Here is a 10,777-nt window from a genome sequence, read left to right as displayed (position 1 = left end):
GGTTCGTTCCAAATACTCGTGTTTACAAAGTTTCATGTGAGATGTTTGAAAGATTCGCAGATTCGTATCCGGTGTATTTTAGACCGCTTTTATTGTGAAGGGCAGTTTCCCCGTTACTTTTCCGGTTATGAAACCATTTTTTGTTTCTTAATTTGACAACAGCACTAATGGGCGTGCTGCGTCGGCAGACAGATCAAAGTTGAGTTTTAATTGACTGCCGTCGGTTTATGGTCGTCAGAAAACCGCAGTCAGCAGCTAACAGTGACCTTTGTCCCGGACCTTTAAACCCGCAGCTGATGCCTGGCGTTTAGTTCGTCTCTTTGCTAACATTTCTCTGAACGACTGCGATGAAGAGGAGGCTCTTGCTGGTGTCCAATTCCACCCTGCACGGCGGCGGATACCTGGACCACTGTCAGCAACAAATCACCGAATTCTTCGGAAAGTAAGTGAAATCGCGAGGAAGCTGCACGCGCACACCGGAAGTACAAGAACAAAATAAAGTTTAAAAGGCCCACTCCAATGATAATTGTATTTTTTGGTGTTTTAAACATGTTCATTTCATTTTCTTATGGGGACATAAAGAAAATAAAGAAATTCATATTAAAATTGCATTTCTGAGTATTTCTTTATTCAAATCGTGAATCAGGAGCAGATGAAAAAATAGTGTTGGAAAAAAGCTGGTAGCTGTTAATTAAACAAGCTCCCTGCTCTGCTCCATTCCGATGCATTGTCCATGACACTTGTCCAAAATAATATTTTTTTCACTGTTGGTGCATAAATCATGTCTGTAAAAATCGCAAAATAAAGCACAAGATGGCAGTTTTGTAAAATGTCTAAATGAGGTTGGTTTGCTGATGACCTGTGTTGTTTCAGGGATGTGAGGAGAGTGCTGTTTGTTCCTTACGCGCTCCATGACAGAGACGCATACACCAAGACAGCCAGGAACAAGTTCCAAACTCTGGGTATTTCCCCCAGAACAACACTTTAATACATTTAAACATACTCTACTTCATTTTTTGTATTATTTCCCTAATGTATTGTTGCTTTTTACAAACATTAAATTTCTCTTATTTTTAAAAATAAAATCTGTTTTTATTAGCTTTGATTTGATTTTTTTTTTTTTTGTAATTTGATTTTTCATCTAAAGCACACAGGAGTTTATTTTCACTTTAATGTAATTTTTTATAAGTATTTTTTGCTAAACAGTGGTATCACTAGGGGGGGAAAAAACTGGATTAAGTAGTTTTCAGTGCACAGTTTGGTAAACTTTGACTTAAAAGTGGAAGCTGTGTCCCCACAGGAATTTGCTGTGTGTGTTTGCTCCTACAGGCTATGAGGTGGACAGCCTCCATGAGGCTGAAGACCCAGTCCGAGCTGTTCGAAAGGCTGAAGGCATCTTTATCGGTGAGGAGCGGCACTGCAGAGCTGCACTGAGGGGAATAATTCTTACTAGCTTGTGCTCAGCTCTTCTTCTGGTCTGTTCCCTTCGCAGTCCTGCAGCTTTTGGATGTTAACCTAAAATGAATTTTCAGGGGGAGGCAACACTTTCCGCCTGCTGAAGAGCCTTTATGACAGCAAGGTGGTGATGGAGATCAGGAAGAGAGTGATGGAGGTGAAGCAAGTAAACTGCAGCGTCATCTGCTGCAATTTAACTCATACTCAGCTTATGCAGAACCTCTTTGTTTTAGGATGGCGTTCCGTACATGGGCTCCAGCGCTGGTACCAACGTAGCTACCATCAGCATCAGCACCACCAACGACATGCCAATCGTCTACCCCCCTACCTTTGCAGCCATCGGTCTTGTCCCCTTCAACATCAACCCTCATTACCTGGACCACGACTCCAGCAGCCGCCACATGGGGGTGAGTCGCTCAGCATCCTATCAGCTCCGATTTCTCCAGACATCTCTCACCGTTGCTGCAGCAAAAATGCAAGAAAGCAGCAGAGCAATCTTTGTAACGTGAGCAGAAAACATGACGATGACTTTGTTGAAAGTAAGTAGGAAGTGGTGTCTGTCCACTAAACAGAAAAAGGCAATGCAGAGGTGAAAATAAAGAGGCAAATTGCATTCTCTAGTGCTGCAAGATATGGGATATAAGATCCATTTTTCCAGTAGCTAGTTGCTCTAGCTGTCCGCTCTCTCTATCTCTCTATCTTTCTGTCTCTCTGTCTGTGTCTGAAGTTTTGTATTTCCTTACTTCTTCAATCAAGTTTTCATCACCTGCAGTGTTAGAAAGACATTTTTCTGGACAGAGTTTGCTCGGTAAGCCCAAAATTGCTTGAAATAAATTCAGATTAAATGGCGCAATTTGCACACGATTGCATTACGGGCGTTAAATTCTAGTCATGGATGATGTCATCAGCAGGTGTCACATTTCCCGGCCATTCTGCTCCGATGACCGTCCGATTGCAAATCACTTTAAAGTTTAAACTGGGCCTAAAGGGTTTATCTAATCCACATATGTCAAACTCGAGGCCCAAATGTGGCCCGCCATACCATGTTATGTGGCCCGCAAGAGCATAAAAGTTTTCAATTTCTTGACATAAAAATTGGTGTGTATTTATTCATATCTAGGGGGAATCGGACTTGAAATATCAAATTGGGCAACTATACATTAGGACTTAAACACTGTCCATATAACCTAACCTGACAGAATCAAACTTAAAAGGATTTATGCCAAAGTAACAAGCTAATGATGTTTTCTATGCAACTGTAATTGTCACTGTTAAAAGTTATAATAAATAAATAATGAGTTACTTAACATTAAGTAGTAGTTACATTTATTTTTAATTACATTTAGTTACATTTATAAGTTATATCCGGCCCTTTGAGGACAGCCACTATGCTGATGTGGCCCTCGGTTAAAATGAGTTTGACACCCTGATCTAATCTAATCTCAGCTCCAAAGTAACTGTGTGTAGCTTGAGCTTTACTCTTAGATTTGGAGTTAATGAACTTGATGCTTTTTTTAGTGCAGAAATGTGCAAAATTGATAAAGTAAATTCAAAGTAGCAGCCAGCCTTAGCGTTTGAAACTGATACCATGAATAAAAATGACTTTTGGAGCATGTGACTATGTAGTTTTTGTATTTTGTTGTCATAATTTTTGAAAAAAGGAAGGAAAAAAACAGGAAAAAGAAATCCAGTCTTTCATTTTACTCTGGCTTGTAATAGTAGAAAAGCGGGTTCTGTAACATTACAGAACCACAACAGACTTTTTTTTGTAGATTAATCTCTATAATTTAGTAATAAAAAGTAGGCAATGAGCTGCTGTGAAGAATGCAAGTCTGTGCAAAGCAGCATGAACAAAGTGAAGTTGCCTTGACGCTGGTACCAACGTAGCTACCATCAGCATCAGCACCACCAACGACATGCCAATCGTCTACCCCCCTACCTTTGCAGCCATCGGTCTTGTCCCCTTCAACATCAACCCTCATTACCTGGACCACGACTCCAGCAGCCGCCACATGGGGGTGAGTCGCTCAGCATCCTATCAGCTCCGATTTCTCCAGACATCTCTCACCGTTGCTGCAGCAAAAATGCAAGAAAGCAGCAGAGCAATCTTTGTAACGTGAGCAGAAAACATGACGATGACTTTGTTGAAAGTAAGTAGGAAGTGGTGTCTGTCCACTAAACAGAAAAAGGCAATGCAGAGGTGAAAATAAAGAGGCAAATTGCATTCTCTAGTGCTGCAAGATATGGGATATAAGATCCATTTTTCCAGTAGCTAGTTGCTCTAGCTGTCCGCTCTCTCTATCTCTCTATCTTTCTGTCTCTCTGTCTGTGTCTGAAGTTTTGTATTTCCTTACTTCTTCAATCAAGTTTTCATCACCTGCAGTGTTAGAAAGACATTTTTCTGGACAGAGTTTGCTCGGTAAGCCCAAAATTGCTTGAAATAAATTCAGATTAAATGGCGCAATTTGCACACGATTGCATTACGGGCGTTAAATTCTAGTCATGGATGATGTCATCAGCAGGTGTCACATTTCCCGGCCATTCTGCTCCGATGACCGTCCGATTGCAAATCACTTTAAAGTTTAAACTGGGCCTAAAGGGTTTATCTAATCCACATATGTCAAACTCGAGGCCCAAATGTGGCCCGCCATACCATGTTATGTGGCCCGCAAGAGCATAAAAGTTTTCAATTTCTTGACATAAAAATTGGTGTGTATTTATTCATATCTAGGGGGAATCGGACTTGAAATATCAAATTGGGCAACTATACATTAGGACTTAAACACTGTCCATATAACCTAACCTGACAGAATCAAACTTAAAAGGATTTATGCCAAAGTAACAAGCTAATGATGTTTTCTATGCAACTGTAATTGTCACTGTTAAAAGTTATAATAAATAAATAATGAGTTACTTAACATTAAGTAGTAGTTACATTTATTTTTAATTACATTTAGTTACATTTATAAGTTATATCCGGCCCTTTGAGGACAGCCACTATGCTGATGTGGCCCTCGGTTAAAATGAGTTTGACACCCTGATCTAATCTAATCTCAGCTCCAAAGTAACTGTGTGTAGCTTGAGCTTTACTCTTAGATTTGGAGTTAATGAACTTGATGCTTTTTTTAGTGCAGAAATGTGCAAAATTGATAAAGTAAATTCAAAGTAGCAGCCAGCCTTAGCGTTTGAAACTGATACCATGAATAAAAATGACTTTTGGAGCATGTGACTATGTAGTTTTTGTATTTTGTTGTCATAATTTTTGAAAAAAGGAAGGAAAAAAACAGGAAAAAGAAATCCAGTCTTTCATTTTACTCTGGCTTGTAATAGTAGAAAAGCGGGTTCTGTAACATTACAGAACCACAACAGACTTTTTTTTGTAGATTAATCTCTATAATTTAGTAATAAAAAGTAGGCAATGAGCTGCTGTGAAGAATGCAAGTCTGTGCAAAGCAGCATGAACAAAGTGAAGTTGCCTTGACTTCCTGTTGAGCTGTGATGCAAAGTTGGTGAAACTGCTGATCTTCACAAAATAAAAGCACTGTCAGCAAACTGCAAGACTCTGATGTTGAATTATCACTCAGTTCTTATTCAACCTTTTCTTTGTACTTGTAAAAAAAACTGGTTCACCTTATCAAAAAGGAAAACAAAGTCTGTAAATGTGTTTGTTTTTGACCAAGAAAAAAATCTGAAACAAATTTCATTGTTGTTTGAGTGCAAAGCTCCTCCTAGTGGCTCTTCTGGGTTACTGCAGCAACACAAATGCCTGCCTCACACAGTAGATGTTTTTTTCTATAGTCAAACTTTTTTTTTTTATGAACAGCATAAAAAAGTAAAATCTTACCCACTGGAAGTCAGTATAAATGTTTCTGTTTGGCTTTTGCAAAGTCAAGCAGAGTTAAAGACTCACTTAAATGACATTCAATATGTTCTTTTCAGATTATTAAGGTCATTTGTTAAAACTGAGCTGAAAAATTCTTTCCTGAGTATTTCTTTATTCAGATCGTCGTAAATCAGGAGCAGACTATGAAACAACTCATGTCTTTTCTACTGTCTTGCTGTTGTGATAAACTGTGGGATAACGTCTGTCAACTGATGAATTTTGGTATCATTAAGAAGTTTGTGGTCAATATTCTTTGGATTGCTCAGAAAAGTTTTCCATCTGTTTTTTGATGTGTTAAATTAGAAAACTCAAGGCCTTAATCTTTTTTAAGCATTTGAGATTGAAAATCAAATCTCCCTTTGTAGTGTAAAAGTAAAGGTTGAAAGTCTGTTGTAATTTTGTTTTTCAGGGACAGCAGAGGACAAATTATTGAAAAAAAAGTCTATTTATGATAAAAAAAACTTTACAAAGCCAACTTTTAAGTTGTATTTGTATCTTTTACTGAGCCACAATGTCACAAATCTGAATGAAAATACTTTGAAATGGGGCTTTTTACAGCAGTTATTGGTTTGGAATAAGCTGCTCAGTTTACACGGATCCTGCTGATGCGGCTGTTTTCCTGCAGGAGACCAGAGAACAGAGGATCACGCAGTACCACGAAGAAGCAGACACTCCAAGTGTGCTGGTGGGTGGAGCCACGGCATGGAGCCGCCGCCGCCGCCACTGCCGTTTCCTCATGATGTGCGTGTTTTCAGGGTCTGAGAGAGGGCTCCATGCTGCTGGTGGAGGGCAACAAAGCCACGCTGCTGGGAACCACAAAGGCTCGGCTTTTCACTAGGTACCACGTTTATAGAGTTTGGGTTCAAGTCCCAGCTGGGTCCTCTTATGTGGCGTTTGCAATGTTCTCCTTGTGCATGCGTGGGTTTCCTCTGGCTTCCTACCACAATCCAACAAAGTGAAGTTAATTGGTGATTGTAAATGGTCTCTGGGAGTTAATGTGTGTGGATTTGTGTGGCAACAGACTGGCGACCTCGTCTTCACCCAAACCCGCATCCCTGAAAGACATTTCCAGGGTTCAGAAAATGGATGGATGGGTGTTACTGCAGTTCCTTCTCTTAATGATGGAATAATCCACCATGGTCCAACTGGAATCTGACAAAGAGGATTCAGAAAACGATTAGAGATGATTTCCTGATCAAACTGAGAATGTCTTCACATTCTTTGGCTGCTCACACAATGACTTATATCGCTAGAGGAGACACGCCCGCTTGAGAAGCCTGGCCGACGGTGGCGGAACGCGGCGCCATCTTGGTGAGGTCAACGGCCCCCACATGACAATGCTTTCTATTGATTTTAGTGGCATCTAAGTAGCTTTATATAATATATATATTTTTATATTTAAATATATTTATACATATATATAAATATATTATATAGATACATCATTTGTCGTTGTTAAATAATAGAAACAGTCAGCCTTAAAAGCTCAAACATCAATGAAAAATGCATAGTTGCAGGACTTCTTACAAATAAAGATTATTACAAAGAATTTTTAAAAATAATTTCTAAACATTTAGAAGTTTTAGACCTTTTTGACATGTAATTTAAATTATTTAGAAAAACCCAACAATAAGTCAATAATAATAAATCAATAGTAAGTCAATAAAAACAATAAGTCAATAAACAATAAAAAATAGGTCTATTAATAATCATAATAATAAAATAAATAGTCAACAAAAAGTCCAAAAGTGAAAAATAGATTTATACTAGAAAAAAAAGAAAACGACAAAGAAAAACAATAGATTTATACTAATTCATGTGAGTGATTAATTTGTATAACACAGATAGGATGGTGTCGGGTCTCAAGCGAACAGTTTGGCCTGTCTATTCAAAATGTGTTTCCACAAAATGTTTCGAACATAGCCAGACTGTATTACTAGTTGGTAACCACAGTGATCCATCTGGATTAGCTCTTTTGATAACTAAGGGCCACTTTTTCCTTAAGTCTGAATCCAACCTGCAAGAAAAGTTCAGTCACTGAGTCAGAAATGTATAAATCTATATTACTACAATAGCCTAGTATACTGTATATAGGTTTAACAAAATAAAGTTTACATTTATGTCGACATCAAATTATACATACATCATGCAGCATGCTGGTAATAGCCCTGCAGCATCATGCATGTGAACATGTGTACTATTAATGATGACCCTGCAGCATTAAAAGAAAAAAATTATAGTACTTATCTGTCAAATGTTCTGCCTTCCTCCTTCACGGACTCATTCCTCCAATTTTGGCAGTTGAAACCCGCACAATGAACTGGCATTTCACAAAAAATGTGTTCACATGCATATGCACTGCAGCAGTTACTTGACCTCACCAAGATGGCGGTGCTCTCCTCCCATGAGGAACCACGTGATGGCTCTTCTAGCGATATAACTCATTGGGCTCACACAACACTGAGGCTTCCCGCGCTTTGTCACACAGTGGAAAGACCTTTTTAACTTTGTTTCTCCTGACTGTGTTTGGTTTCAGGGGGAAGCAGACAGTGGAGTACGACCCAGGCAGCGACCTCAGCTTCCTCCTCACAGACGCACACTGACCAATCACAGAGCAGAAAGTAGCTGAGCTTTTCATGAGTAAACATTTCCTGCTTCGGATTTCCTCCTTCAGCTGTGATCAGGAAAGCACACAGTCAAATGTGAAGAGATCATTTTATTTCATTTGAAAAGGTGAAATCATTTTTTTGAAGTGAAAGACTACAAACATTGGAAATAGCATTTATTCCAGGCAGACGGACAAAGTGAAGTTAATAAAGCCCTCAGTCAAACTGTTCAAAGCTCAGACCAATTTCAGCAGCTCGTCACACACCAACATTACAAAGAAAACTCCAGAAGTTCCAACAGTGCAGTAAACACTGCCCCCCCCCGTTCTAATAAAACAAGATTTCTCTGGACAGGAAGCAGCGAAAACCAGCAACTCTATAAAACCCACAACCCCAACGTTCCTCCACTAAGGTGTTTGCTGGATTTTCTGAGTTTTTTTCCCCAAGGAGAAGCAGGAAATGATCCCAGGACCATTTGATGGCAATTAGATAAAAAAGAAAGCATTCAAACAACTTTCAAAATAGAAGTGCAGTTGTTTGACAGCTTTAAGTTTACAGGAAATTCTCACGCAAGAACATTTGATACAGTAAATAAATGCTTGTTTAAAAAAAAAAAGGCCTAGATCTTTTTTATTTGACATTTACAAGTTTTTTCTCAAATTCTATATTCAAAACAGGTCAGACTTTATGAAATGTTGAAAAAAATCTGTGAAACTTTGTGGTATAGTGGAGAACAGACAAACACAGCTTGTGGTGTGGCTTAGGAATAAGGATCACTCTAATACAGGCAGGTTTGGCCTCAGCGGAAAATGAACACTTTAAAAGTTTTCACAAGAGTGAAAATAACAGAGCTTGGGACTTTTTCCTTTTTTTTTTCAAAGATTCGGAATGATGAAGGATGTGAACATGTTCCAAACCCAATATGGGCAAATAGATATTTCCTCTCTTTCTATCATTTTATTATAATACAAACAAAGTCAATAAACACAGGAAATCAATTTACTGCTGCTGGTGTTTGTTCTTAGTAAAGCTGCCAGTTAGTTGTACTTGAGGAAAGAGACCCCCCCCCCCCTCTGCCCACTATTTGAAGTGGGATAACGGCCACGGCTGCCAGCATTTTAAGACTTCCCTAAAAAAGAAAAAAAGGATGAGCAGCTGACTGATGAGGTTTAGAAAGTGTAAAATGGGGCTAGTAGATGCTTAAGGAGGCATTACAAAACCATTACAGATCATCCAGCATCGAGGTCCAACTCAGTTTCATTGTCTTCTTGTGATTTTACCCACTTTACCTTTTGAAATGTTGAACATTACCACGATTCTTTATTTGTCGAGCAGCAGAAAAGTCATATCAGGGAAAAAATAACTTTCTGCTCACAAAAAAAGTCCATAAGTTTGACCGTTTACTCCTTATTTTATTGTTCACAAATTCCTTTAACTTTAAAAAAAAAAACATGAATTACCTATTTAATAATATAAATATGTACTGAACAAGGCCAGTGGCAGCAAGGAATCGAGCTCTAATTCAGATTGCATCCACAATTAGAATTTTTATCAACTCTGTTTTAAGCAACAGGTGAAAAAAAAACAATATTAATAATAAAATGACTAAACACGCCCGAATCCATTCCAGTTTTGGTGGGTCATAAATTTTGTCGATTGCTGCAGTTCTTATTGTCCGCCTCTAGATGGCATCACGTCTCCTAATCGTGCTGTAAAAGCCCAGAAATTACTTTCAAGTGAAGTTTAACAAACGACCCATCATTTAGGAGAAAATGATCAACCCATCACATTTGCTGGTTTAATACAAACAAAAAGTGTGCTGAAAAAAGTTGGACTCACTTTTGTAACAAGTGTTTCTGTATAAAATAATAAAATGCTTGATCAGAAACCCAAAGCAAACCTCTTCCATTTCAGTTTCAGTCAGAGACACAAAATGCAGAAAGAAGGAGAAGCATGTTACAGTAACACGCAGAACACGTGATCATAATGCAAATAGACTTTAAACCCATTAGTGAGCCTCTATGCTCCCATGTTTTATCTGTGATCAGCTGCTGCAGAGCAGAGATCTTTACTCCAACTCCCACAATCCCCTGCTCCATTTCTGCACAGACCTGGGGATTGCTTATTCTTTAAATTTAATTTTCATGTATTTTTTTTTTTTTAATTATTTCTGTGACAATGTTTCACTAACCATTAAAGTCATTTTGAAAAAGGTTTTACTAACATTTTCAGCAGTTCTGGACTTTTCAAGGCAACACAGCAGCTCAGGAACCCAACAATGTGCAAAGTGGACGACAGGCCGGACAGCGAGTCTCTGAACCGCTGGCTTTTGGATCAAAGCCCCAAACTCTGCTGGTTAAGAAGCTAAAGTCTGAGGGTGGAAATGATTCCTTTCGGATGTGAAGACCGAATCGGAATGAACGCCGATCTGCTGCCTTCAGCTGGAATTTTGAAGGAAACCTAACCTGAACATCCATCTCCGAGGAAGAAAGCAGACCTCAGACTGGATGTTGTGGGTCGGTCAGAGAAAGATTCTTTTATGGTTCTATTTGAAGCCAGTGTTATCCAGATTCTCTTTTGGCACAGATGTAACCAGACTAATGAAACGGGACAGCTAAACTAAAGCAGTATCAGAACCTGCATCCAGCAGTCTGTACAGTGGATTCTCTCAATGCCTTTTACCCTGATATTTCTACTCTCCCTGTGTGTGGACTTCATCAAAGTTCGGCCGCTAAGCTTCAGTGTTTCCGTTCTCCTCTGGCTGCAGTTGCTCCTTTTCGGTGCAGTCCTCCTGCGGGGGGCGCACTCTCTTAAAGAATCCCAGCTGAGAAGG

General features: G+C 39.0%; 2 protein-coding genes across 3 annotated transcripts in view; one reads left to right on the top strand and one right to left on the bottom strand.

Annotated features, from left to right (window-relative positions):
- Positions 1–124: 124 nt before the first annotated feature.
- LOC101174545 (alpha-aspartyl dipeptidase) lies at positions 125–8,560 on the top strand. 2 transcript variants are annotated; one of them, XM_023950651.1, is made up of 9 exons: positions 125–442; positions 874–962; positions 1,330–1,404; positions 1,533–1,612; positions 1,689–1,719; positions 3,331–3,473; positions 5,964–6,023; positions 6,094–6,176; positions 7,875–8,560. In XM_023950651.1, the coding sequence occupies exons 1-9, from the start codon at positions 348–350 to the stop codon at positions 7,939–7,941; spliced, it is 723 nt and encodes a 240-aa protein (XP_023806419.1). In that variant the 5' UTR covers positions 125–347; the 3' UTR covers positions 7,942–8,560. The 2 variants fall into 2 exon arrangements, with proteins under 2 accessions (XP_023806419.1, XP_023806418.1); XM_023950650.1 differs by lacking the exon at positions 3,331–3,473 and having other exon boundaries at positions 127–442; positions 1,689–1,862.
- itgav (integrin subunit alpha V) overlaps positions 8,040–10,777 on the bottom strand; it is a 44,871-nt gene continuing 42,133 nt past the window's right edge. Inside the window, exon 33 of the mRNA XM_023950649.1 lies at positions 8,040–10,768. Within this exon, the coding sequence (XP_023806417.1) occupies positions 10,676–10,768 (93 nt within the window). The 3' untranslated portion in view covers positions 8,040–10,675. The remainder of the gene's footprint in view (positions 10,769–10,777) is intronic.

This window comes from Oryzias latipes, chromosome 21 (assembly GCF_002234675.1).
Source record: "Oryzias latipes chromosome 21, ASM223467v1".
Classification (NCBI taxonomy): domain Eukaryota; kingdom Metazoa; phylum Chordata; class Actinopteri; order Beloniformes; family Adrianichthyidae; genus Oryzias; species Oryzias latipes.
This window is presented reverse-complemented; position numbering and strand designations above follow the sequence as displayed.